Raw genomic sequence first — 27735 nt, forward strand, 5'->3', positions numbered from 1 at the left:
CTGTCCCGATCAGGATTCTGGTCTCAGATGCAAGGTGCGGTTCGTGATCTCTCTCCACAGCAAATGGCTGATTCAACAGTGCCTTGGCCCTGAACCTCGAAAGCACCTCGGAAAACAGGGGAAATCAACCTGAGAGACAGACATTTATGGTTTGGCTGAAGCAAGCGGTTTTAACACTCACATCCTGCTGCCTCTTCTTTAAATTAACTGGTTCAGACTCCAGGCCCACATGGGTTAGAACTTGCAAGAGGCAAGATGGGGAGACGGTCCAGAAATCACCGGTACCCATGAAACACGGCACCGAGCCTGCCAGCTGCTGCGCACACGGCCCCGGGAAGACAGGCCGCGGCCTCCACGGCCACTTGGCTGGCCCCTGCTTCCCACCCAACCGTCCCTGACCTGAGCACTGAAAGGAAACAAAGACAGGGAGTATGGTGCCAGGAAGGACTCCCTCTCCATCTCTGTTGCATCTCTGTCTCTCTCCCCAACAGTAGGCTTGCTCCAAGCGTCTCCTAGTTTAATCCTGAGAATGTCCCTTGCTTTTGTTTTGAGCTGGGGACTGCATCCAGCGCTATCTTGTCAAAAGAGAAACCGGTCTGGCTTCTCCCCACGTGACCCCAGCCACCCTCGGTGCTGCTGGGCCGTGTGTGCTCACTCACTAATTCCCAGCCTGCCTGCCCTCAGCCAGAGGCGTCGGGTCCTAGCTTGTCTCTTGCAAGTGATTCCATTCACCGCAGGCTCAGTGTTCGCCCTCTGCGCGAGGCCCCAGAAATCCAAGGCCAGAACTACACTTGTAGCATCCTTAGTCATGATGAAAGCTTGGGAAGAATTTGATAACACCCTGGCCCAGTTGGGGAAGGTGCAGCAGGGGAAAACCTCATCCTATTGTGGGCACAATAGGGTCTGGAGGCATGAGGCACACAGTTCTAGAAGCTGTGGCTTCTGTGAGGCTGGAAAGGGAGCTAATATTTACTGAGCATCTGTGTGCCAGGTACACTGGTAGGTGCTTAGCACCATCGTTTTTCACACTCCTAACAACTTCTAAGATCGGTCCTGTTAGCCTGGGCTACAGATGAGGAAACCGAGGGCTGGAGCAGTGAGGGAACGTGTCTCCGAAGCGTCTCTGACCAGACTAAACACAAGCTCGAACTTGGACATCCAGGCAACTCCCGGCAGCTCTTCAAACAGAATCTGCTGCTCAGCTGCCCTTCCCTGTAGTCTAAGACATCTTGTGTTTATTTGGATCTTTCTTTGCTTCAGACAAGGCTCCAGACCTCCCATGCTGGAGCTCCAGCTCCTGAAGAGTGTGGGCTCTGTTGCCCTTTCCAAATGGGAAGCTCCCTGGTGGCAGTGTCTCCCCCATCAGACTAGGGGCTGCCTGGGGTTGGGCCATGCCCGCCGTGTGAGGTAGGGGACTGCCTCTCTCCCCAAGGACTAGACCACCCTCCTCTGGGCCACACTGCGGAACAGGCTGGGCACAGAGCAGGCAGGCAGTATGGCTGCAGAATGCGTCACCAGAGGGCTGGTCGTCTCAGTCCCGGGAAGACCACGGAGCTCTGCTGAGGGCAGTCCTGTGGGGAGCTGGACTGCCCCAGGACCATCAGTATTTACTGCCCGGGGCTCCACAACCAGGGGGTAGGGTGGAGAGGATGCCCAAAGGGCAGCCCCTTGAGGACCTATACAAAAGGCTTTCCACTTGAGCAGCCTGTCTTTAATGATTATAAAGGCACAGGAGTTTAATCCATTTTTGATGTAAGCGCTAATAGCTCTGTGTCCTTGAAGTTCAAAGCGGGTGCATACATGTCACTAATTAGCCAAGCACGGAGCCATTCAGCTCCCTCTCATGTTTCTAATTAGGTCTTTAATAACAAACAAACTCCGACCTTACCAAAAGGCCCCCATTCATCAGACAGTCAAGGAGGGCGGCTGCTTCCGTGTTTATGGCTGCTCCGGGCCCTTGGTTCTATATGGACACGCTCTTAATCTCAGCCAGGACCGGCCTGTCCTAGAATGTGTTGCGGATGAAGACCCCTTCAGCCTGCCCTGGAGGGATGGACTTCCTGGCCCTGTTGGGAGGACCAGTGCCAGGCAGGACGGCCCTGGGCTCTAAGGCTGCATGCAGGCTGAGGATCCAGACCAGCTCTCCTGGTCATTAGAGGAGGTGGGGAGAGCTGCCTGGCGTGGCTCTTTGTATCCATTTCTGAGGTATGGATGCTGATAATAAAGTCACAGAGATGGTGTGAGACTCTACATCTGGCAAGAACCTGCTGGTACTTGAGTCCACGGTTATACATTGGACTTGACCAAGGGAGCTTTAATGGCCACTGAGGCCTGGGGTCGACGGTGGTAGCTTCTGATTTAATGGGCCTGCAGTGTGGCCTGGACCCCAGGACTTTCAAAAATTCTCCAGGTGATCCTAACATGCAGCAAAGTTCAAGAGCCACTGTGCCCCAGTCTTAGATTTGCTCACCGACCGTAGCTGTTAACAGGTTCACCTTTATTAATAAATGCCATCCGGACAGCCAAGACCTAAGAGTTTAACCAACCACGCCCAAGGATGGAAATCTGACAACAGATTTTTTCAGTGATACACAATTCTGGAAATATTTCTGTCCCTCTCACTTCAGGCCTTCACGCATGAAAAAAAACTGCAGTGCTGTTTTCAAATGCATTCTCATCACCTGGAAGCCCCTGGCTTTCTCTCCAGTCACTCTTCTCAGCTCTTAAGGCACTGTCACTGTCACCTCCCCATGACAAGGGATCGAGAGGTTTGGAAACTGTAGCAATATAGAGCTACAGAGTTGAAAGGTCCTTAATCACCCTCTAGTCTGAAACCCTTTGCCCCAAAATCACCTAGCCTATGGAAGCTAGACCAGAACCAAGATCCCATTCCACGCTCTGAACCTCTTAAAAAACAATTATCATTCTTATCTGATCAATCCACAAGGCAACCCCGTATCCTGGGAAGGTGAAGGGATAAAAGGGAAGCCTCTGAACTGTTTCTGTCCCCAAGGCCAGAGCACAGACTGCTGTGGGGCCAGTCCCTGGACACGATGTAACCCTCCAGCAAGTTATATCCAAGCCTGACTTGTTTCTCTTCAAGGCAGGTGATCTGGGAGACATTGAAATCTCAGGGCTGCCTCAGTGGGAGGTTTAAAGACTATTTCATGCACCTGGGGATAAACAATCTAGACCCAGAAAAGTCAAACAATGTGTCCAAGGATACACAGCAAAACCGGATCCTCCAACATCCCTCCACCTCTCCTGGTTTTGCTACTGTTTCTAGTCTTCTTCCCTGGGAGTGGGTTGACATTGCCAGACCTTTCCCTGGGTCAGTGCCTAACTGACCCCTGACTCCGGGGTATCCTGAGCGTGTCTGAAAGACAGCCTCTCTTTCCCCCAAGGCCCGGAAAGCCAACCCGCTGCAGGTTGCAGTCAGAAGTAACTTCCAGAAAGAGAACGGAGAGTGGGGCTGGGCAGCCTTTGCCTCCCACAGTGCTCTACCACAGGCACACAGGTTTGCACTGATTGCTTACCACAGACCTGGACAGACCGTTTTATTAATATTAATAAGTAACCAGGAACAAAGGGCCCCTTTATTTTTAGCTTTCTCTAATTGCGTAGTAATTACTCATCTACAAAACAAATGAGCCCCTGCTCGCGGTTGCCATAGTACCGGGAGCCCAGCCTCACTGCAGGACGATTGGCCAAGGATCCTGCTGCTCCCGCCTCAGGCCCCGCCCCTCCACAGCATTGGCCCAAAGCAAAGCCCCAGCAACTGGTCGGCCAATCGTCGGCTTCCCAGCGACCTTCCAGATTCAGCCCTCACCGCTCACAGGAAGGGTTGTTTGACTCATCCCTCCGGAGAAAGAGAACGGGAGAAGGTCTGTCTGGCTCAAAGAGGCCCTCCCTTGCTCCATCGCCTAGTTTCTTTTGGGCAGTGGCTAACTTCCTTCAGGCTTGTTTTAGCTAAAGTCTCCTTTCAAATAATAACAATTACCTTCAGGCTGGCTCCCTCTTACCCGACCACGCCTCCTCTGGGCCTCCTTTGTCTGCCTGTGGTCTGAAAAGGATGCAGGGACTTGAAAGCCAGATCAGAAATGTCAGCCAAAGCCAGACAGAACCATGACCTTAAGTCTGCAACAGCAGAAGCTGCGGCATATATGCATTATATGTGCATATAATGTTTCCTGAGGCCTCTTATAAACGGGCTTGGGTTCTCTCTCCCCGCAAGGATACGGAGAATTAAGTTGATGGGCAGCGGCGGTTTTCCGTTGAGTATGTGTTAAGAATGCGGACCTCCACTCAGGAATCCAAGGGGCTGGGGCGACGGGGCATCTGCTGACATGGTTGAGAGCACAGATGTGATGAGACAGACCCAGGTTCCAAACCTGTCTCCACCACCTCTACAAGCTGTCTAAGCCACAGTTTTAAAATGTTCAAAACGGGAATGAGAATGATAGTGCCCTCTTCATAGGATTATGAGAATGAAATGGGGGTAGGGCAGGTGGGCCTAGCCCCGTGCTTGGCTCACTCATGCAGGAGTTATTATTAACATGTTCTATTAGCATCTCGTATTAAACTTGGCTGGGAAGTGACTCTAGCAGTCTATCAATCACCTGGAACATATCCCTCCCTTAAGGGACCTCCAGATGGGGGTGAACGTTGAGATGCTGGCTGGAACCCTCCTATCCATGCCACAGAGTGGATTTCATCGTGGCTCTCTCATCCTGACAGATCTAATTCCAACAGCCAATCATAGCTGTTCAAAAGCATTATTTGCCCACCTCCTGTGCTGCAGGATCCCAAGCTGGCAAGGGGAGACCTTTTTATTAATATTAATAAGCATCCAGGAACAAAGGGCCCCTTTATTTTCTGCTTTCTCCGACTGCATAATAATTACTCATCTACACTAAGAATGAGGCTGACTTTGTCTCCTGGAGGCAAATATAAACTGATGGTTTATATTGTTGGAGAAGGCAGGCACCACTCTGGGATACATGCAAAACATGTTCCATAGAGTCAGAATCCCGGCTTTCATCCAGAAGACCTCACCAATCAGGAAGAAGGCTGAGGACACAGTAATGTGTTGAGGAGGGGCACCCCAGCTAGGGTTAATCAGGTGTGGCTTCCTGGCAGTCTGAGCCAATTGTAATGGAGGGAGCAGAGATAAGGACAGACAGAGGCTGCCATGAGGGCACAGGAGTGGGAACCAACAGTCCCAAGCAGGGAATGAATAATAACTTGTTGGCAGAAGCAAAGAAGAGTCACAGGAAACTAAGGCGGAGTACTGTGACCAAATGCTCCCCCCTCTCCCCGCCGTGTCTGCCTTGCTCCCCTAACCTGGCTCCAGATCACAAACCCAGCCCCAGCCAGGGGGATTAGGGAGGGGTCGAGCTGTGTTCTGTGGGACCGCTGCCAGGCTGATCTTCCTTAGCTGGTTCTGTCCTTACCAAGTTCCACCGCCATAAAGCGTATGAACCTCTCTCTCCCACCAGTAGGACTGTATCAATCTGGGTTTCAAGGTCTCCCAGAATCTAGCCTGCCTCTACTTCAGCAAGCCTGTACCCCCAGTGCCCATCAGGCAGCCTGCCACTGTCCCCCGGGGAACTGGCTGCTTATCCCATGCTCATCATGACCTTTTATCCAAGTTCTCCCACCTGAAATGTCCTCTTACCTCTCACTCCACACCCTTCAGTGTCTACTTTGAGTCTTGCCTCCTATCTGAGCTTCCCTGCCTGCTGAGTGCTCTCCGATCAGGCGGGAACGTAGGCTCACTGAAGACCAGCTCTTGTAACAACTGTGTGCTGTGTCCGCCCCCAAAGACTGGGAGCTTGTTGAAGGCAAGGACCTGCCCTGAAATTCTGCATCCCACCCCAGACCCCAGTGTGATGCTGAGCCCAGAGTTAATCAGCTAATGGGTAAGAGCAAAAGACCCGAAGCCTCTCTTTTACTGGGCAGTGATAGCATGAACATTCATGGAGCGTTTACTCTCCATGATCTGTCACTCGTCCTCCTGCTTTTTTAGTCTCAAATCTAATCTAGCCTGTCAAGGCTTGTCTGACATCCAGATCTGATGTCACTTCCTTGGTTCAGGCCTCTCCGAGGCTACCCGGTGTGTGAATCCAGGCTCTTTAACATGTCACCAAAGGCCCTCTGCTCTGGCTATGCCAGCCCTCCGGCTTTATCGGCGGCTGCTTCCCATGCCCCATCCCCACCCTGCTGCATTTTATTCTCCAGCCAGAGTGAACCGTTTGCGGGGCTTCAGATTTACTCTACTGTTCTGGGCTCTGGTGGCTTTGCACATGCTGTTCCCCTGGCTCTTGGGGAGCTCCTGTTTGTCCTTTCAAAGTGGAGACACTCACTCCCCTGTGAAACCTTCCCTGACTTCCCAAAGCCAATCACTTCCTCCTCTGTGCCCCTTCTGTTGCCGGACTTATGGCATCATATTATAAGTACCTGTTAGCCTCCACACGAGGCTGGGAGATACCCGAGGGCAGAGACTGTGCTCTGCCTTCATCTAGGAGATTCCACGGCTGTGGTGGGCTTCATGCTTGACTACCCAGCCACACGCTCCCTTACCCTTTACCTTACCTTACCTTTATCCGCACCCAGACTGTCCTTTGGAAATCCATCCTTCTTGGGCTCCTCAGTTTGAGGGTGGGGGTATGGATCCCACTCTCAGCGATTGGCTCTCACCAGCCAGGCGTTAGTCAAACGGCACAAAGCTCTGGGGTCTGCTAGAATTTGGGACCATCTGACCCCCTCTTCTTCTAGACTGGTTGGTATGAAGCAGGAAACTGTTGTAGCCGTTTGGCACCACAGGAAAGCCAACATAAAGACGATATTGAAGCCAAAAGGAGGACCGAGCTAAGAGAAGTGCCGACTCCCCGGAGCAGTCTACACATGAAGCCCACTCTTCCATGGAGCTTCCAGAATGTTAGCTGGTAAAGTCCCTATAACACTTAACCAGGCTGAGTTGGGTTTTCTGATACGCCCCAAAGCCCCCCGACTCAAGGCCGAGGACAGTGCCTGCCACGTGTAATAATAATTACTGTTGTTACACACTTAATAAATATCTGCTGAATTCGACTCCGTGGCAGATGTGCCCTGGGCCCAGCTCAGCAATCTATACCTGAAAAGGTGAGACTGTGAGGTCCTGGGGCCTGAGTCCTCAGAGGACACAGCACCGGTTCCAAGGCTGCTGGGCTCTCCCAGCGCGTCCCGCATGTCGGGGACATCTGGGCAGCAGGTGAGTTCTTCAGAAACAAACATGGTTTTTCTGCAGGGCTCCTTAAAGGAGGTGAAGTTCAGGGTTCTTCACCCTTGACCAAAGCCTTGCTCTCCAGGTGACTAGCTGTGTGACTTTGGGTAAGTCACACAGCCAATCTGCACATCAGCTTTCTCTTAAAAACAAACATGTAAAGCCAGGCCCAAACCTTCTGCCTTCCTGCCTGTCTCATGGGCTAGCTCTGGTCACGGCAGTCGAACCTCTGCAGAAACATGAGGGACCACGAGGCACCCTCGCCTGTGTTCTTTTGAGGATTCTCACCAACATATGGGGTCAGCAGCTTTTGGGGCTCCTCACACCCTGCAGTGGCCCCACCCAGCCCAGGGGGCAAATAAGGGGTCCCTCTGCCCATCTCCAGTGTGCTTTACACGCTCTTATGGAGCCTCCAAGGGCCCTGTCACACATTCGACCCCTCCTGCACACAGCAGGGCCTGGGCTCCCGAGCCAGCATGAGAGAGAGGGCCAACCAGCTCAGGGGACAGGCACGGATGTGTCACCCTCTGAAAATGATTCCACTGATTTAAAAGACCATTAACATTCCCCCACTCCATTCACTTCAGGATTAACTTCTACTCAGGTCTGGGCTTCAAGGCTAGTCACTAATTGCACTAGAGTTGATTTATCAAGTGCATGGTGTTTCTATTACAAAATTATTGATTACAGCTGATGTATTTTATCCTCAACAGGGTTGGTCCCAAAGCCCTCGGAAAATGAATGAAGCTGAGGTCAGCAGCGGGCAGCTCAGCACATTATTATAAATTCACTGGGGTTACTGAAATCCAATGCTGGACTCTTTCTGGTGAAAGACCCGGCTCTCCCAGGAATGAAGATTTTAATGACAAACTGAGAAACGAGGTGCCCATGCCCAGAACGCAAGGCCATGGACTGGGAGGCATGTGTTCGGGCAGGGTCTTTTGGGTAAGTCTGGCTGGTTGCAGCAGCTGGTCATAACAGGTCACGGATTTGCTCTCCCTCTGGGCCAGTGTGCTGGCTCTATTCCATGGATGCAGATGTGGCTCTATCCCAGCGAGAGAGCGTCCCCAGGACCCTACCCCCAGCTTTGGCCATCTTGAGGCCCCAGAGGATGCTTGCCGCTAGCACAAGGGAGGCTGGGTGGGAAAGAAGAGATGATTGCCCTGCAGCCCCCTTTCCCGGACACTGGATCCTGCTGATGGAAGCGCAGGAAAGCCGACCTCAGAAATGGAGGCAGCACATTGATCCACTTTCCTTTTTTAAATGAAGCTGATGAGAAGTAATGCATCGTGGGAAATAAGGACTCTCAGCAGGAGGGATCTAGATTCTCAAACCACTGCAGGCAAGAAATGTTATCTGCCTTTATATTCCTTCCTGCCAGCCGCGGAGCAAACCTTCAACGAACGCGTTGCTTGTTGAAAGCAACACCTGGGAACCCTAAAGCTTAAGACACAAATGACATAAACGATTCCCGGCTCCCTCCAGCGGCCGGAAGAGTGTGTGTGGGCTGCTACCGTTCACGCCCCTCAGCCCCGAACACAAATAAGGCGAAGGCTGCCACGGGGAAATGGAAAATACCCCGGGAGGGGTGGGACAGGCAAGCCTGCTTCATGAGCACCTGCACCTACCCTCCTCCCCAAAGCATTTTCTCTATGGTTCAAGTTCAACTAGTTCTTCTATGTCTTGACTTGAATTTTGCTTTTGTTCACTTTGCCTACTGGAACTGAAACTCTTAGGATGTCTGGTCACAGGCTAGCGAAGCCGTCTTCCTGGCAGAGCCAGACTTAGGATTTAGGCCACTAAGGGGGATTTTTGTCCTCTCTGCCTTCTGCCCCACCACCCCCTGCAGAACGGCTCTTCCCAGATTTGCCTTCCCGGGCCTCGTTCCGTCCTGTGACTGACTGGCCTGCTCGCAGGCAATCCTTGTTCGTGCTGACGGTGCCACGGACTTCCACGGCGCCACTCCTCCCCGTTGAGCTGCCATTCTACTCTGTCACCTCGCGCTCTTTCGGGAACTTCATGAACTCTGTGACTTCCTGGGCTTCAGTCTCCCATAACAGATAACTTCTGCCCTGAAGGTTCAGATTCCACCGGCGTCTTCCCGTGGCATTAGTTCAGAGCCACCGACTGGCCCGACTTAAAGAGCAGGTCCCAGGTGGCAGCTGTGACTTCATGTGCCAGCAACTTGTAAAGATTAGGGCCATCTCCCAAAGCTCTAAGAGACCTCTGGCACTCCCTTACAGTGCGTCATCACAAATGTAGGGGAGATGGTGTGTCCAGAGACACTGACCGCACACGTCCCTGAGCCTCCGCAGAGGCTGCAGGACTGCGAAGTCTTCTGGGAAGATGGAGGGAAACTGTGGTCTCCTCTTTGCACGTCACAGGGTCCCCTTCCCACCTGTCCCCTCCCTTCCTCCTCCCCACGAAGCTGTGCCAGTAGTCTCTATACTAGGAATGTTGCCACTCTGACCCTACTTGCCCCCACCCTGCCCCCTGGAGACTTCAGGTAAAGGCTTCTCCCTTATCTTCACCCACAGTGAGAAGAAACGCTAACCTTCACTAGGACCCAGTGCATTTCCTGTCTGCAGACCGAGCATCTTAAGATCTGAATCCCTTTCCCCGCAGCGTCTCACTTTCCCTCCACCCTGGGGACTAGACTGCACAGACAGGACTGCCACACGGACCCGTCTCCTTGAAGGGCCGGATGTGAGCTGGCAAAGGACTCAACGGAGAAAAGGGCTCGGGGGAGCCTTGATGGTAGGCCTTAAGAAATAAGAGAAGACCTGCTCTGTTCAAGAACCATACGAGGAAGACAAGAACAAGGAAGAACTTTCAGACTCCCTGCAATCCTGGTTCTGCTCTCTTTCGCGAGAGTCGGTCACTATCAACAGAGATCTCAGGAAGGCTAGAGCCGAGGGTGGTGACCCAGCGCTGGACCGGGGGAGCGGGGAGTGTGAGGGGAGGTGGTGGTGGCTGATGGCGAGAACATGGATCCGAGCCCCTTGGCAACGTTGACAATATGGAGCCCCCTCTCTTCCTGGTCCCCCACGCTATCCTTCAGACAGCCGTGCCGTGCCGGGCTGTCGCGGACCCTGTAATATCAACTCAACAATGCATGTTCTACAACTACAGCTACAGCTACCAGGACATCTACTACAGTGCATGCATTTAGTTCAGTCCCACAGATACATACACTCTAAGAACAGGCAGGGGAGGTGTGAAATGTTTTACTGGACAACAGGTGTGTTGGAGTTGTAACTAATAAAAAAAAAAATCGAAAACGAAAGTGTACAAAAAAAGACATTTCTTGAGAGTTGGATATGAGTTTGTTTCTTGAACTGTTTCATCTGAACAAGCAAAAACATGCAAACCAGCTGGTACTAACAGGAAGCTGGACACTGAGAGAGGATTAATAGGTGTGGACAAACCTTCCCGCTGAGCGTGCTCAGAAGAGTGTTTGAGAGGAGGTGTGCAGATCCTAGTGTAAGAGAGGCGGGAAAGTATGCCTCAGAGACACTCTCTCACCGCAGCCCCAACCAAGCAAGAGAAAAGACAACAGAAACATGACTCTCGCACTCACCACCACCGTCAGGAACTCATGTTACTAGATTGGAATAAAGCTGGCAAGTATAAAGTACAGTAAGGGGTCCTGGCTGGGGCCGGAGATGGGCTGGGGGTGGGCAGGGGGCTCAGAAGCTCTTCGGCTGATACACAGACCCACCCGTAATGTCACCCAGAAATAAAATAGCCTGAAAATCCAAACCACTGCCCTCACCTGTGTGTGTGTAGGGGGTGGGGTGGGGTCGTTTACCAAAGTGGATTCAGGTTTGGGTGGGACATGATGAGGCCATTGGAACTGAATGAATACGATCAAAATAAACAAACAAACTCTCGACTGAGCACAAGGAAAGATGACATTTCGGACTACCAGGTGAAGGTAAAAGAAAAGTGACCCACTGCTAGTGAAGTTATCTAGGAGTCGGCAGGGACCTCCCCTGGGGGGGTCACCTGAGCCCTGCTCACCTCAGACCCAGGGCGAATTAAGGCAAAGGCAGGCAGGCTGGCCCCGAGGAGTTGGCTGAGGTGGGTGCAGAGCTCACGGCCCCCCCGGACCTCCTACCCTGACACCATAGCCCTGACAGATGCGAGTTGCCAACCTGAGAAAAATCGAAGCTGTTTCCCACCCCCACGGCCCTCAGCAGGTGCTTCCGCCTCAGGAAGCTCCCCCAGTACGTCATAACATGGAAGGGAAAAAAGAAAAAACAAAGCTGTGAAGCTAGACCAAAATGAAAGGCAAAATAGGGCCTTCCATAGGATGCCTAATCCCTGGACCAAGCCTGACAGCCAGCCTCTGGGGAGCAGAGGCCTCGTTTCCTACCCTTTTCCAACCACCTACCAGGGGCAGCAGAGTACCAAGCTCAAGGTCGGTACTCCGCAGACCCCCTGAGCCAGCTTCTTCCTATAAGAGAATGCGCCTGAACTTGTGACGCCCTCCAACAGCTGAGGCTGCTTGCTCGGGAGGCTGAAGGAGCATCCCTGTCCCGCTGGAAGGAGCTGGCATGGGTGGGGCAGGGTTGCAGGAGCAGGTGAAGGTAGAACAGGGCGGTCAGCCGTCCGTGATCATCTGCTGGCCTAGGCTGATGCGCAAACCCAGAAGAGTCTGGGCAGCCCCTTTCCCATATCTGCCAAAATGCCACCGAGGGCCACTACAACAGGTAAATAATTGGCCATCCCACCAGGCTCGGAGTCCAGATTATCTTCTAGGAGGAGGGAGGGGACAGTCCTTACAGGCCAAACCACACTGAAAGAAAGAGAGGTAGAGATCCTCCTTCCCCCATCTTGTAACCCTGCTCCAGGTCCAAAGGGGGGATGGAGGTGAGGGGCTGGGCTACCCTGTCTACACGGGGGCAGGTGTCTTCCAGCCCAGGTGGTGGTCTGACTTTAGCAGGCACGGGCTGGTCGTCGCCCTGGGGCTTACCCCAGGCCCCTGACCCCCAGGCAGCACTGTGGGGTGCCCTGTATCTTCCTGGCTGAGCCTGCACCCTTGGGGGCAGGCACCTCGGAGTTGAGGATTTACTCCTTGCACTAACCTAGGCTGGTGTGGGGCAGGTGGTCTGGGAGCACACTCCTGAATAGAATTCACTAACAGTGCAGCGATGAGCATGGCTGACCTCGAATGGCCCCTGGGAGACTTGGCTCCCGATGGAAATGGCTACAAATAAAACACCACTGATCCTGGAAAAAAAAGTGTGGTTGGAGATGGCTCTGGAATTTGGGGTTAGGAGTTAGGGGGAGGATGGATGGGACTCCTGCCTGGCTCTCGGGGGTGGGAGGGGGGGCGCGTGAGAGGGTGGGGGTGGCAGGGGGGGCAGAGACCATGGGGAGACCGCTCTCAGACTCACAAAGAACCCCATGCTGCCCTTTAAACTTGCCATGACGTCAAGGAGAATGGGGGTGGGGAGAGAGGCAGGGTTAATTTCGGGTTAAAGTTTAGTTTCATAATCCAAGTTATAATAAAGAAAGAAACTGAACGGAGAAAACAACCAACAACACTCAAAAATCTCGAGGTTTCTTTTTGTGGTTCCCCCCGCCCCCCACTAGGCACAGGTAGGACAGAGGCTCATTTGTAATGATACCAAAAAGCACTCAAGTTAAAAAACCAAACAGAACAGGGAGACGCGAGGCAGCGGCGCGCCCCGCCCCCAGGGCAGGGGGCACCAAGGAACACAGGCCAGAGGGCGGGTGGGGCTGCTGGAGGCCCGCTAGGGCAGGCAGAGGCTGAGGACGGGCGCCCAGCTCTCCGGCTAACTGACCCTCAGCAGCCCCCAGACAATTCCCGGCCCCTCCAAACAAATCTCCAATGGGTGATTTCAGGGAGTGGATCCTTTGTAGCTCGAGGCAGTGCCAGTTTGCATGGAACGGATTTGTACTGATGTTCCTAAAGGGCCTCCATGTGCCAGTCTCTTATCACTGAGGGTTTGGGTTTTTGGCATTTGCCCTCTGGGCTTTTAACGCCCCACTTCCTGGCACCCCACCAGCACCTCCCTCCCCCCACCCTCCTCAGAGCCCGGTCAAATAATTGCTTCCCTGGGTGCTCCAGTGCCCTGTCCAAGGGGTGTTGGGCTGGGGGGTGGGGGTGGGGCCGCAAACCATGGCTACTGAGTCCAGGAGGAGCAAGGGCCTCTCAGTGGCTGGGGAGTGGAGGCCAGGAGGCCTTGCCGGGGGCCCAGCACACAGCAGAAGCCCCATGTGCTTAGGAAGGTGGGGGGGCATCTGGGGGAGAGGGCATCCTTGACACACCCCAGCTCCAGCCTGACCCACCGTGCTGCTGGGAAAACGTTCTCACCTCACTTGAGGGGCTCTAAGACCTCCTCAAAGTTTGGGCTTGGAGACTAAAGGACCGGGGCAATTTTATGCAAGAGACAATCCCATTGCCCTCGGCAGGTAGGGTCTAGGAGCTCTCTGGTCTCTGCTACGAGGAGAGTCCGGGATGCGATAGGGGGCTTCAGGAAATCGCTTCATTCCACTGAGGTCAGCCCCACTTCCAGGCTTCGGGGACTCGGGCTTTAGCCCAATCAAGCAAGGCCATCTGCCAGGTGCAGCAGGGGCCCCGAGGCCAGGAGCACGCCCGTGGGCCCTGAGCTTCCCTCTCACAAGCTAGAGCTTCTCTGGCGGGGTCAGAGGCTCCTGGAAGGGAGCCCCTGTGAAGCAGCAGTGAAAGCTGAGGAGGGAAATGACCAACAGGTGCCCTGAAGCCGGCTGTCAGGGGAACGGGCCGTCCAAAGTCAAAAAGAAGTTCACTGGTCTTTTTTCAAAGAGCGAATCACGGTCCACCTTTGGTGTGCAGTCCTGAGACTGACCCCCACGGGGAGCTGCCCTGGGTGGCAGGGCCTGGCCCGCGCCCCCCTGTCCCCACCCTCCGGGCTGTGGTGACAGTAGTGGACAGACGCAGCCACACAGATCCAACAGGGCCTTTACCTTCCCCCGCACACTGGGGCATGCCTGGGAGCGCCTGTCCCACACACCTCCCTACCTGATCCTCTTGCCGCTGCCACGGCCGCCGCCGCCACTGGTCCGTAAGCCGCTGCCGGGAAGCCTGGCGGGGAGAGAGGAGCCGGAGTAAAGGACAGACCTCGGAAAGGGCCCTGCACAGACCGGGCTCACAGGCCGCGCTCACCCCCCCTTCCCGAAGACGGGAGTGCAAAGGGATCTCCTCGGGACAGCTCTCAGGAGGGACCCGGGTCAGTGGCTCTCGGGCTTCTGGCAGGCACAGTGCCTTTAGGTGTTTTTGATTCCTACACATTTGGCACCCCAGAAACCAGTTCTAAAAGGAACACGGAAATAATTGGAGAGGATTGGGAGGAACTTCTCTTGCGAGTGGGGTGGGGTCCCTGTTGCCCCCCGCACCGATCGAGGGGAGTCTCCCAGGGTGTGTCCAGAGCAGGGCCACGCATGGCCCGGGGATCCCGGGAGTGGTTGGGACCGAGCCTCTTGGCAGAACAGGCACCTGGGCCAGGAGGTCGCTGAACCCATCTGCTCTCCTAAGGCTCTGCCTGCCTGCTGGGCTTAGTTCCGGACTAGCTCACGCTAGCAGGCCAGGGGGCCAGGTGTGCTGGGAGTCCCAGCTGACTGTGTACACAGGAAGGCAGCTGTAGGAGGGAGTCGGGGGCTGCAGGGACCTACGTGGGGTGAGCCCTGCGGCTCTGTCTCTCAATTTCAACCTCCTGAGGCACATTATGGGGATTTCGATCCGGCTCTTCTGTCTGAGCTCTGTGTCCCGATCAAGTCAGCAGTGAAGGGTCTCCTCGGGAACTCCAACAAGTGTGTGAAGTGTGTGTGCAATCTAGTAACACCCCCGGGAGCAAGGGTGTCGCAGAATGGGACTAAAGGTGAGAAGGGACGAGGTGACCCAGTGGGGCCGCAGAAGGCCCAGGGGAAGGAAGAGGTGGGTGAGGCCCCTCCCCTGGGCCTCTCTTGGCCATGAGCACAGACACACACAGCCACACACGGGGACACACACAGATACACTTACGCGCACATGAAACAAACACCCTCTGCCGTCCAGGCAGACTTATGGAGGCCCCATTTCAACTTTTGGAGGCCTGATTTCAAGACCCACTGTCAATGATGGTGGTTTTAAATGATGCGCCAAGAGCCAGCAGCAAACAACACACAGCCCGACAGCGGCTCTGCTTTAGCCACAGCAGCTTCCAGACATGGAATCGCTACGGGACAGAGTGGGGGACACATGCACCACGGAGGGCGGGGAGCCGGGGAGGAAAGAAAGGAAAGAAACAGAGCCGTCCCCCAAACACAGCGAACTAGAAGCCCACTAAACTCTAAGACTATTGTCCTAGCTACACGGAACTACTGGGGAGGAAAGAAGTTCAAAAGGGAACAAGCTAGTCTAAAAAGGTCAGGCTAAGCTACTCAAAACGTCAATGAAAAAAGACATACTTGCATTTAAATATGGTAATAGGGCTGTTGAGGGGGGAAAAAGAAAGATCCAGGTGAAATAAAGGTACGAGGTCATCCCTGGCTGCTGGAATGGGTCTCCCAGCTCCCCTGAAGGCCACATGTGTGCCTGGAGGCTGCCTCCCACCCTCCGCCCACGGAGGGTGGCACTGACCCCTGCCACCTGAGACCAACGAAGGGACTCCCCCACCAAGTCCTCTCCCCATTTCTTCCAAGCAGGATCTAGATTTCTCGAAATGTGGGTGGTGGCGCAAAGTGCTGAGGGAAAATAAGGAAGAGGTCAAGTTATTTCTCCCTATCCCAACCTCCGCACACCAGGCCCTGGCTGCAGGCACACAGCAGGACTCGGGGGACCCTGAAGGAGAAGGAAGCCGGCCGTGGAGAGAAGGAAGGTCAAGTTATTCTTTTGCACTCCTCACCTGTACTTGAAACGGAAGGTTTCCCTGGAAGCATGAAAAGGTGCGGTGGGGGGAAGGGCGGGGGACAGAACTGGGGGAGGCGAGTTTAGTCAATAAAAAGACATTTAACAAAAGGTCTATTTTCTGGAGTCGAGCGCATTTTTGACCAAAAAAAAAAAAAAAGACTCAGAGAAAAAGGAAGGAAAAAAAAAAACTTATCCAAGAAAGGAAATCCATTATCCTTAATCTCAGATAAAGGTTTCTGCTGGAGACTGAGCACCAGACACCGCTAAGGGCTGGAATTTAATCTCAACCATCAAACGGGGTAGGCAGACTGACAGGTGTGAGAAGAGGGGCAGGGGAGGAGAGCTGCCCAGGCCGCCCCCCACTCCGGAGAGGCCTGCAGCTCTCACAGCACCCCCACCCCCACACAGCACCTGGGACCCCAGGGCCACAGCCCCACCACCCAGACCTGCCTCCTTGGGAATCTGTCCCGGACCACTTCCCCAGCTCCCTGCCATCCCCCTCCTGTCCTGTTAAGCTGTTCAGCCTCACTGGTCACCCCGAATATATTCTTCAGATGACCTGGCAGATAAGCCCCTGATGCTATTACCAGGGAACGGGGTACAACGGGCTCTCCTTGTGGCTGGGCTTTGTGGGGGATGGGCAAACACGGATCTAAGAAAAGGTGTGTGTGTGTGTGTGTGTTGGGATGGGGCTGCCCCAGCCAGGGGCCGTCAGAGGCCAAAGAAGCATGGGGACCCTGGCCTAAAGCTGTCCCTGTGGAGGACAGCCTGTCTCTAGACAGCAAGATGTGCCTGAGGACCAGGAGGCCGTAGCACGGACCCGGGTGGGAATGAGCTCTCCTGGGCTGGGCTTGGAAGAGCTGGGGGTGCAGGGCCTCGCAGACTTGCCTTGTGATCCTGTTTTCAGCATTTCCCCCAAGGCCCTGAGGAGCCAGAGGTCACCTGTGGCAGCCTACGTGCCTGGGAAACCTCTCATTTTATTTCTGAAGGGATAGGAGTTCTGTGCTGTCAAGCAGAGAACTGCTCCTGTGGCGGGTACTTGGGATAAGACCTTGGGGAATTAGGCAGCAGGTCTGACGGGGCTCAGGCTTCTTGGGGGGGCCGAGGCCCAAGCAAAGATATGGCACAGCCCCCGGTCCATGAGCGCCCATGGCTGCCCTAGCACCCCACTCACCGCCCAGAATGGGAGATGACCATCCCTTCTCTGCTGCTGGGAATGTGGGGAGGGGCTTCCTCCTCAGCAGAGCCTACCTGGCCAATGCACGAAGGGAGCAACCAGGCTTCTTGTGAAGCAGGTTAGCACAAGTCTTGGATTCAAATCCTGACTCAGCCATTTACTAGCGTAACCTCTTGGCAACCTTTGACTTTGGGCAAGTTGCTTAACCCTTCTGTGCCTTGATGTCCCCATCTGTAAAGGGGGCGATGATGTCAGTGCAGGATTAACATACACAAAATGTTCAGATGAATGCCTGCAGGGAGTCAGTTCAAATGAATGTTAGCTGCCATGTTGCTGAGGCCTGTCCAGCCATCAGCCCTGCCTCTAAGGCAGACTGCCTCTCCCCCTGCCACCGCCCGGAGGGCTCTGCCACTTTCTCCATGACGAGCCACATGGTTAGATGATCAGATGCACACAGGAGGCTGGAATTCTTCATACTGTCCCAGCTTCATAATGCCATTTCAGTGGAGCTAACCTTCCCTAGTTCAAAATCAGAGTATGCATTACTGTTCAGCTCTGACAAGGACTGGGCCAAAGAGGGCAGCCGGGACCCTCCTGCTCGAATACTTCCCACTTCTTAGTAGTGAATCAGGCAGAAAAGAGAAAAATGTTTTGTTGATAAAATCTCAGGGCCTGCGAGCTTAGGCGGCCCATCTGGGTGAACTTGGGTATCAGGAATGTGGTCTGCTCCTCCTGATGGTACAAAAGAATAAAATGTTAATGGTGGAACTCAGGGCTGGGCAGGTGCCACGCCTTAGTTAACGACAGTCACACCCAAAGACCCAAGGTTGCTAGTCTGGAGTTCCTCGGCCCCTCTAACGGGGTAACAGAAGGATCACGGTGCTTGGTGTCAACGCCTCCGACCCCCCCTGGCCTTGCCTTGCTGTTGTAACTTGGGGACGGTGCTTCACTTCTCTGGGCCCGAAGTAATCAATTCGTGTCTACTGCAAGGAGGGGAGACCAGAATGGCCTGTAACGTTCCCTCACCTCCGACCCCGCATGGACCTGTCTTCTGATGTAAGAGGATGACGAACCTGGAAAGCAGTGGCCCTGGGGCTGGTGCGAACACACCTCTGAGGTTACTAACTCATCTAAGTAAAAGCTGTTGCCATCCCACTGACAGTGAACAAGATGCTTTTCTGGACGTTTCAGAGCCGTGAGAAACTTTATGGCAAATTAGAAGCGAACGGCGCTTCTGACTTTTTTTTGAGAATTATGTGACGCCACGCCGACTTTTTACTGCTTCTGTGGCACTTACCGGGTTCTGCCTTACCTAAGCAGTTATTTTTACGTGCACGCCCCATTTCTCTCGCTGGGTGACAAATTCTTCTAGGGTGGGAACTGAGTCACATGTCCCACTTAAGACCTAGCCCAGAGTCTGCCCCAGAGAAGGTTCTTGTGGAACAGCAGTTGCTGATGGTCAGGAAGGATGCTCTGAAGTGGTGACTGAGAGCCAGGGCTGGGAGTCACTGCCCTGGGGAAACTACAACCGCAAGGCAGTGCCACCTGAACATTTAGTGGCCTCTCCTCACGTGATCCTCCACCCCAGGGGTGGCTAACTCAGATGCCCACAGGAGTGGGGGCCAGGAGCAGAATTAACCAGCGGAAGGTGCCGGACTGCAGCCACCGGGAGAGAGGACCCTGCTCTCTCACGTGCGGACCCTCACCCCTGTTGCCCACTGGACCACCTGGGGAGCCTTAACAAATGCTGAGTCCCGGGCCCCACCTCCGGAGATTCTGATCTATCTGGTTTAGGGGTACAGCCCGGACAGTGGACCTTTAAGTGCTTCCCAGGTGATCCCAGTATACAGCCAAGGGCAAGAACCTTCCGTTTAAAGGCTTTCAAAAATTTCAAAAAGTGAGGGGTGCCTGGGTGGCTCAGTCGGTAGAGCATCTGACTCTTGATTTCAGCTCAGGCCATGATCCCAGGGTTGTGGGGTCGAGCCTCACGTCCGGCTCTGCGTGGAGACTGCTTAAGATCTTCTCTCTCTCTCTCTCTCTCTCTCTCTCTCTCCTGCCCTTCTCCCCTGCTCACACTCTCTAAAATTAAAAAAAATCAAAAAAACAAAAAAACAAAACTCCAAAAGTTAAATTGTGGTGCACATCTGCACAGTCCATCACTCCGCTTCCTTGTGGAAGGAAAGGTCCTCCTGACAATACAATGAATCTAACTCTTGTGACCCTCTCTTGTGAGACCCACCGCGGGGCCTCCATTCAGAGCAGTGGGGCTCTGGCCTGGCTGCGGGAGCCTGCACGACACGCGGAGAATCAGGTGCGACCCACATCTCTAGCCTTCCAGGGGCTTCCAGGGGCTTCTGACGCACGGGGGAGGCAGAGAATCCCTGATTTAGAGGAAGCCTTGGAGTGTCCTTGGCTTTTAGTAAACACTGAAAGGGGGCCGCTGTTGTCGGCCACAGGGTATCAGGGAATTCATGTCTTTCTTTGCATCCTCTCCCCTGCCCGGTACGAAAAGGTGCCAGCCTGGGTGTGGACTGCCGGCGATATGGTCCTGGCACAGTCACTCCTTATTTCTGTGACCTTGGATGAGTCAGTGGGCCTCTGTGCCTCTCACAGAAAGAGGAGCTGAGAAAATTCGGAGTTTCCTTATGGCTCCAACAGGCTGTGATTTCATGAAACACTCTCTTGCGATGCACATAGCCATCCCGAATTGTCCATCATGAGATGAATTTTCCCTGTGCTGTGTTGGCTTAAAGCACTCTCCACCCCTTCCCCAGCATGTCCTGTACCTCCAACCACCAGCATTTTCTAGAGATGGTTCAAACATTCCTGGCCAAACCCAGTGTTGCTTGATAGAATCCAAACACTCAAAAATAAGCAACCCAAAGAAGAAATTGTCACCCAGAATGTCGGAAACACGTCCTAAAACAGTTTAGAAAACCATCTGTCATCTGACTGGCCCAGGGCCCTCCCCACCTCCCGGGCAGGCCTGTCTGGTGACTGACAGGGCTGGTTCATTTAAAGGAAATCCAGAGCTTTGTGCAGAGAGAGAGAGACAGAGTGGCGGCTGCGAGGGGGCGAGGGTGGAAAAGGGATGGAAAAAGGGTGGATGGTGTACTTTTGGAGGAGGACGACTCTGGGAATTCAGATCGGAACAGAGGGTCTGAAAAAGAGGGGGCAACTGATATCCAAAGGGACACATTTACATGATCAAACTGTAAAATTTTGCTTTGAAGAAAGCTTATGATACGTGTCCATTGAAAAACAGAAAAAAACAAAACCCCGAGTTCCTGGCATTTAAAATAGGAATCTGATTTCCACATACCTTTTTAGGAGCGAGACTGACATTCCCCAAGGACACCGACAGTGCCATTCTCCTGGAGACACCCCCACCCCCCATGCCAGGAGAGGGGTGGAGCGCCTACTGGGGCAGAGGTGCTGGAGACGGTGTGGGGTCTCATCCTCAGTCAGGAAAATGACCGTCATTTGGGACCTGGCTAAGGTCCCTCTGGAGAGGAAGGCAGAGGGGCCGATGAGAAGGCCAGGCCTGCCTGCCTGGCTGTAGGGAGGGGAAGGGTGTGTGGCCTGGGCTTGGGCCTAAAGGAAGTGAAAGGCTCTGGGGTCGAGCCCCAAAGGCGTTGGCACCTATGGCAGGGGGTGGCACAAAAATAGTCCCAAATAACTTTTAATGCAACTGCTGTGTCGCTTAATTTTCTCTTTAGATGTTTCAACGCGGATGAAGGGGAGGAACGCTGCATGTCAAACCTTTACGAGGTTTTATGGTCTGGTTGTCAGAGAGCCTCTGTTTGGATGAAAGGGTTCGGGGAAGCATAAAAACTGAAGTCAGGGAGCATCCTTTGGAAACGACATGAAAATTCCCAGAAGAGGCAAGCACAGACCCGGGGCGCCCGGCCAGAAGGGAAAGGTAGTGTGCCTGCAGATTCCTTCCAAATCAGAGGCGCTCAGCGGGCAAAGCAGACAGCCCGCCGTCCTCATGCCCCTGAGAACCGGCAGTGGGGCGAGGCCTGCCCCCCACCCCCCCGTGGAGCTTTGTGGCTTCTGATCTCCTTGGTGACTGATAATGGGCCCTAGTCTCAACCAAGCTCCCAGCCTGGAGTGTGGGGTGGAGGACTGTGGGAGGAGAACTGAGAACATACTTCAGGTGCTGCTTCCTTGCTGGGAGCCAGGAAGCTGAGAGCTCTATGTGGGGACTCTGGCCCAGCATCCTTCTTCCTGGGCCCTCCTACCCTCCAACAGAGAGCTGGGGCCCACAGTACCCTCACTCACCCTGAACTTCTGCAGGCAGCTATGTTAGAGCCCTCCCAGTCTCCAGATGCTTACCCTCTCCGTAAATACTTACTGAGCACCTATTACATGCCAGAAACCGTTCTAAGCCCTGGGATCATAGCAGTGAACGAAACTCACGTGTTCTCTGCCCTCATAGAGCCTACAGTCACTAGCCTCTGACAAGAAAGGGGGGGGCGGGGCTCCATCTGTGGGACCACACTGCACACAAACCAGCTCCCTGGGAAGGAGAGGAAACTGGCCGATAATAAGCAGGGCCTTAGATAAAGGCTCACTCTGCCAGGGAGAAGGGAGGGATCTCTCATGGACCCGTCCAGTCTGCAGCCAGGCCCCTGTGTCCCCTTTAGGGTCTCCTCCTAGCTGAGCTCAAGCCCTGGGTGTGGCTACCCCAAATTCTGCTCGAAGAGGCGGGCAGCAATCAGAAGCGCTGGTCAGAGGCCTGCATCCAGAGTGGCTGACACATTCCACGTGCTCTGGTTCCTGGCCATACGAGGACACTCTGTTCAACATCAGCTTACGCTCTGGCGAGACCTCAAGAGCAAGGATGGCCGCAGGGAGTTCATGCCGAAAGCAGCCCTCGCTGCTCTGTGCCAGCAGCTTGTGGTCCTGGATAACCCAGGGCTCCCCACTTGCCCACAGAAGGAACACCTGCCTGTCTCTCTCAGACCGAGACCAAGATCTTCAGGTGAAGGGATTCCAGACCGTGGCCTCTAAGGACACATTGGCAACTATTCTGAGTTTCTCCTTTCACGAGGGAGAGTTCTCTCTCCCCCCACTCCTTGTAAACACTGCAATTTCTGCTTAGGAGATGCTCCCCCACCTACCCCCAATGGGTGTCGGGACAAACCACTGGTCTCACTATTGATCCTTCTAGAGCTGGCTATTCAGATGGCTTTTCACACTTCTTCTTGTTCCCCAAATTTCAGATGCTGAGCCAAAAAAATCCTGCTTCCTCCCCACAGGGTCTCTCACTGATCCATTTATATCTAAATGGCCTGGAGTCTCTATGGGCCTCCTCACCACGTTTACCTTCCCCCGCCCTCCGCCTCCAGCTTCATTCTATATGGGCCTTTGCAATGGCTCTGCCACAGCACGGTTCCAAACACCCACGCCGATGGCACCCACCTCTCTGGACCAGGGCAGGAAACACTCAAGCCTTGAGCACCCCAAGACTTTGGGCTGGAAGACCCCAGGTCCCCATCCTGGCACCATCGGTTGCTCAGTGAGAGCACTAACATCTGTGATCTCAACTCTGCCTGCCCCCCCATGTAAAATGTAGACACCCCCCCCCCGCCCCCCACTTTTTGGTCTCCTGAGATATGAGACTTTCTGCCATCAAGTGGCAGAGCACACCGCTGCATCTGGCATCACTGATGGGCGGACCATGGACGGTCAGGGAGTCTTGGGGGAAAGCCAGGGTGGTGAGGGAGGCACTCCGGGGGGCTCAGGGCAGCTGTTATTTACCAACAGGTACAGAAATATTTCACATTTTTAACAGTCAGTATGGCCTACCACTGCATCCCAGCCCAACCCGCAAGGGCGAATGGCAGAACCTTCCCTCCGCCTGTTTCCTCGCCGATACGTGAGAGAGTCTGGTCTAAATGATGAGAAAGTAAGCGGAACACCAATGGCAAAACGGCAGCTACCACTGTAGCACTTTCCACGGCCAAGACCCCAGAAAGTCTCCCCTGGCCGGGCCCTTCCTAGAGGACCCTGGATCATCCCAATGAGCCTGACCCCCGCCCCCCTGCCAGGAAGACATCACCAGCCCCATTTAACAGAGGAAGGGCTCCGGGGTCGGAGAGCTTAAAGGAAACCGTGCAGAGTGATCAAAGCAAGGTGGCAAAATCCCATCTCCCACACTCACCGGTTGTGACCCAAGAAAAGTTTCCTAACTGCTGTCCCGGGTCCCTTCTGCTCTGCTGTCAAGGAGGCTAACGGTGCCTCCGTGCAGGGCCTGCTGGGAAATTCAGGGAGATGATGGCACTGGGTGCTCAGCACCGTCCTCCAGCATGTGGCAAGCCATCAGCAAGCAGAATAATAATAACTTTTATTTCTATTTTTATTATTATTGCCCAAGGTAACAACAGTAGCGGAGCTGAGAACTCCCTCTGGAGCCTTCCTGTTCTAAAATCCTATTAATTTACATGACATTTCACATCCAAAGGGCTTTCATAGATAACATTTATAATTTGCTCGTGAGTGATAAAGGGGTGTTTTATCCGAAGCGTGAGCGCGAACTTTGGCGGGGTAATGTGGCGGCAGGAGGCAAAGGGCTCGCAGGGGCTTAGGGAGAGACGGGGCCCAGCGACGTCGTGACCACAGGTGTGGACGTGGATCCCAGAGCTCTGTTGCCCTTGTCATCAGCCGGACTGGCTGCCCTCTTGCCCTCGGGCTTGTCCGGCCCCTCCCACCTCCTCTAGGAAAGGTGGTCTAGAGGAGCCTCTCTGGGTCATTCCATCTGACTGGAACCCTGCCTGCTTCTCTGCCCCCAACAAGTGCCGTACAGAGGCAACAGCACGTCTCTCTGGTTCACCACCACGTCCCAGGCATCTAGGGCAGGGCCTGTGACTTGACATGTGTTAAGAGCTATGTGATGAATACGCAAAAGATGGGTAGGTGGAGGAGGGGCGGATAGACGCAAGGGGGCTGGGGAAGGGCTGCTCCTAGCCCTGCCTGAACCCCAGCCTGTTCAAGACTGGTATCAGAGGTCAGAGGAAGAAAGCCTGGAGTGGCCTCAAACATGTACCATTAAGAGAGCTGCAAGGCTGGAAAACCAGGGCTGCCCTGGGGCCAGCGAGACACCTCCTGAGGTTCAGAGCAGGGCAGTGGGTGGAGGGGCGGAGGGGCGGGGGGCGGGGGAAGCGGGAGGTGTTAGCAGGCTGTGTTCTCCTCAGAAGCAGCCAGCCCTAGTGTGCCCAGGCCCACTAGGTGGGTTCAACGGTACCCACAAAGGCCTTGACTGGGAACAGCCTCCTAAGACAAGGGCAGGGACTGCATCCCTGGCCCTCAAATTCATTCCCTGGATCTGGGAAGAAGTGGCATCAGCTTCCCAATGACAGTCTTTTGTCCAGCGGGCCTGGCCAGGTAATGGCACAGCCTCGACCCAGATGGGGCCCACAGAATGAACAGAGGCAGGAATGCAAGGAAGGAACACGTATGATGCTTTGGTGCCTTTACACCTGCTGGATGTGGAAAACCCTTCCCTCAGCTGCCTGCTGAAATTCTATTTGACTTCAAAACGCAGTTCAGATATCACCCCTTCCTGAGAGCCTCCCAAGCCAAGCCAAGGACTCCGTCCCCTGTACTCACTCTGCACACCAGTCAGACTGCACTGGAACACACCTGGCCCCATGTGGGATGTCCTCCAGGCTTGGCCCTCCTTGCTCGCTTACTTAACATCCCTGTGCCCGGAGAGGACCCAGCCCGGGGCAGGCTCTGATGACCCTTTCCAGAACACTGCAGAAAACGTGCTCTTGTCCTGCCCTCACACCTGAAGGCACAGGGAGGAGAGGTAGTGACCCCATGGGCTGGGATCCCTCAGGGGCAGGGGATCCAGGTTGACCCGCATTCTGGGGAAACGTCTCTGGGCAGGGCTCCCCTCCATTTCTTCGGCCTGGGGAGGAGGAGGGCATGGGGGCCACACTTCTGCCTTCTGGTCTGTCCTTGGCTGTCCTCGGGAGGACATGTACTGTCCATCCCTCAGGCCGGGCACTGCCACCTGCCAATAATTTCACACTCAATATTTTTTTTGTGCGGGCACCTGGGTGGCTCAGTCAGTTAAGTGTCCGACTTCAGCTCAGGTCATGGAGTCCGAGCCCTGCATTGGGGTCTGTGCTGACAGCTCAGAGCCTGGAGCCTGCTTCGGATTCTGTGACTCCCTCTCTCTCTCTGCCCCTCCCCTGCTCATGCTCTGTCTCTCTCTCTCAAAAGTATACATTAAATAAAATACTTTGTTGTTCTTTTGCAGGCTTTACACATGCTTTAGCTGATAGAAATTTAAGTGGCAGGCTTTCACATGCTTTAGCTGATAGAAATTAAAACCGAAGGGCTTGAAGAAAGGTGACTATGGTCCTGCTGACAGGCTGACCGGGGACTTTGTGAGCCTGGTGGTACAGGTGCTCCAGGAGGCGGGAGAGGGGAGCGAGGATGGCCATCGGGGGTAGATGGCATCAGATAGGCATGGCGCTCAACCCCCGGGAGGAGGAGGTCCGAAGCCACATCCGCAGCCTCCCTCACGCTGCCCCAGCCTCTGGCAGGGTCCCCTCCTTGGATATGACCCTACCCTCTTCCCAAGCGCTAGATCATGCCTGATCCCAGTGCCCCTCTTAGCAACTTGCGAGGAAAGGGAGCAGGGCAAGGATCAAGAGACCCATTTGACAGATGGGGAAACTGAGGCCGAGAGGAGGCCTTACTCCCCCAGCAGGCCTGGAGTGAGCACAGCGCTCCGGGCTTTCGCATGGGGAGCTCAGCGCTCGAGTAGTTGTATTTCCCTTCATTTATGCAGAAGAGCGTCAAGAGGAACGGAAAGCTGATCGAAAGTGAAACCCGCAATTCCCGTCAATTCAGATCGCTCCAATTCATTTCTGCAAACATTTATTAAGTGCCTATTAGGCACTGCGCTCTGCTTTCATCTGGGAATAGCGTCAGCAACCGGTTCTCCATGCGGAGGGCGGGGTGCGTGCTGGTAAGGCCCACACACGGCCCCGACGGCCCTCACGCCAGGATTTGGGGTGTGCGCTGGCACTTGACCTCTCCGTCTTTCAGAGCAGCAGACAGGCCTTCCTGACTACGCCTGCCCTCCACTGTCAAACAAGAGGGTAAGGGCCACGTGGTGCAGGAGGTGCTGGCTTGTGATTTAAGATCGGCCCGGGGATCCAGGCTGGGAAGGGGGGAATCCCTGGAGGCGATGCGTGAGGGCCGCAGGGCTGTGCAGATCGGGGTGGGTGATGAACAGACGTGCGCGGGCTGCTGTGTCAGGAGGGGCCTTCTTGACAAGGGAGCGTTTGTCTACAGAACTGCAGGTGCCCGGGTGCACGGGTCCGAGGTTACGTCCGTGTACCTGGGCGGCCAATCATCTCGTCTTAGCGTTTCAAGATCGGCTCCCAGCAGCGAGGAGCCAGCCGTGGCTCACCGGGTGGGCCCCGTTCTGGAACCCAACGGGAAGCCACGAGCCAGGCAGTGCTGGCGGAGCCTGGGGACCCACCAGATCGGGGGTCCACCAGGGTTCCCTTGCTGGGGGCACGAGAGCCTTACTGGGGCAGAGGTGTGAAGAGAGAGGCCCTGCCACACGTCAGTGGGAGAACAGCGCTGAGGTTTAAATGGACACCCAGGTGAGGGGTCCTCCGAGCCTCTGGTTCTACAATTCCAGCACAGCAAGCCAGGAGCTGCCTCCCCCCGCAAGGTGGCAGAGGCCGGGGAGGAGGGCCTTGCTCTTTCCCCTTGAAAAACCTGAACTCGGCAGAGACCAAGGCAGGATTGCAAGTGCAGGTTATCACCTCTCCCCAGTGGGGTCAGAAGGAAGGGGTGGACAGAAGGGAGCACTTGCTCCCCGCACTGGCCCAGGCTACCAATCGAGGCACGATCCTAGGCCTTTGACGGGGCAGCCACAGGCACTTCTGAACACTTGACGAAACGTCCTAAACCAGACAGAAGCGACAAGGTTGGGTGTGAGCCGCTTTAGGAAGCGGCCCGTTCCCCACGGTCAAGGCCCGCTCTCCTCAGTCATCCGGCTTATGGCAAACTCCTTCCCCTCCCGAGCACTTGGGCTCTCTTCACTCTGCTTTCTACCACCAGGCCACGCCCTTCCGGACAAGACAGACCACTCAGCCTTTGTCTTCGCTCAGACTAGCCAAACCTGACCGAAGCTTACCTGGCAGCTGCCCCTACTGACCGTGGGCTACAGAGGCTTGTCCTCCAGAAGGGACATGATGTCCTGGAGCTCCCGCACCTCTCCTCGGACCACACCCACCTCCCTCTGTGTGAAACAGAACAGCCATCTTCCAGAGTGACCGAAAATCACCCAGCACCCGAGAACCATCATTAGAGAAATAAGGAAGGCAAAATGCGTGGCGAGTGGGCATGGGTCCCAGA

At 54.7% G+C, this 27735-nt stretch overlaps 1 protein-coding gene and 1 long non-coding RNA gene across 8 annotated transcripts in view; one reads left to right on the forward strand and one right to left on the reverse strand.

The window, feature by feature from the left end:
- The window catches only part of MSI2 (musashi RNA binding protein 2), a 390574-nt gene that overhangs the window by 14392 nt on the left and 348447 nt on the right, over positions 1–27735 (reverse strand). For 4 of the 7 annotated variants that reach the window (XM_078437348.2, XM_078437347.2, XM_078437349.2 and 1 more), the window contains exons 11-12: positions 15722–15745; positions 14298–14360 (exon numbers count right to left, since the gene is read on the reverse strand). In XM_078437348.2, the coding sequence (XP_078293474.1) occupies positions 14298–14360; positions 15722–15745 (87 nt within the window). The remainder of the gene's footprint in view (positions 1–14297; positions 14361–15721; positions 15746–27735) is intronic. The other 3 variants (XM_060646506.3, XM_078437350.2, XM_078437352.2) reach the window with 1 other exon arrangement.
- Positions 3591–11006, forward strand: LOC132687897 (uncharacterized). The gene is made up of 3 exons (XR_009614318.3): positions 3591–5921; positions 6778–6947; positions 7978–11006. It is a non-coding gene; the product is annotated as an uncharacterized LOC132687897 (long non-coding RNA).

Source organism: Panthera onca, chromosome E1 (assembly GCF_046562875.1).
Source record: "Panthera onca isolate mPanOnc1 chromosome E1, mPanOnc1 haplotype 2, whole genome shotgun sequence".
Lineage (NCBI taxonomy): Eukaryota > Metazoa > Chordata > Mammalia > Carnivora > Felidae > Panthera > Panthera onca.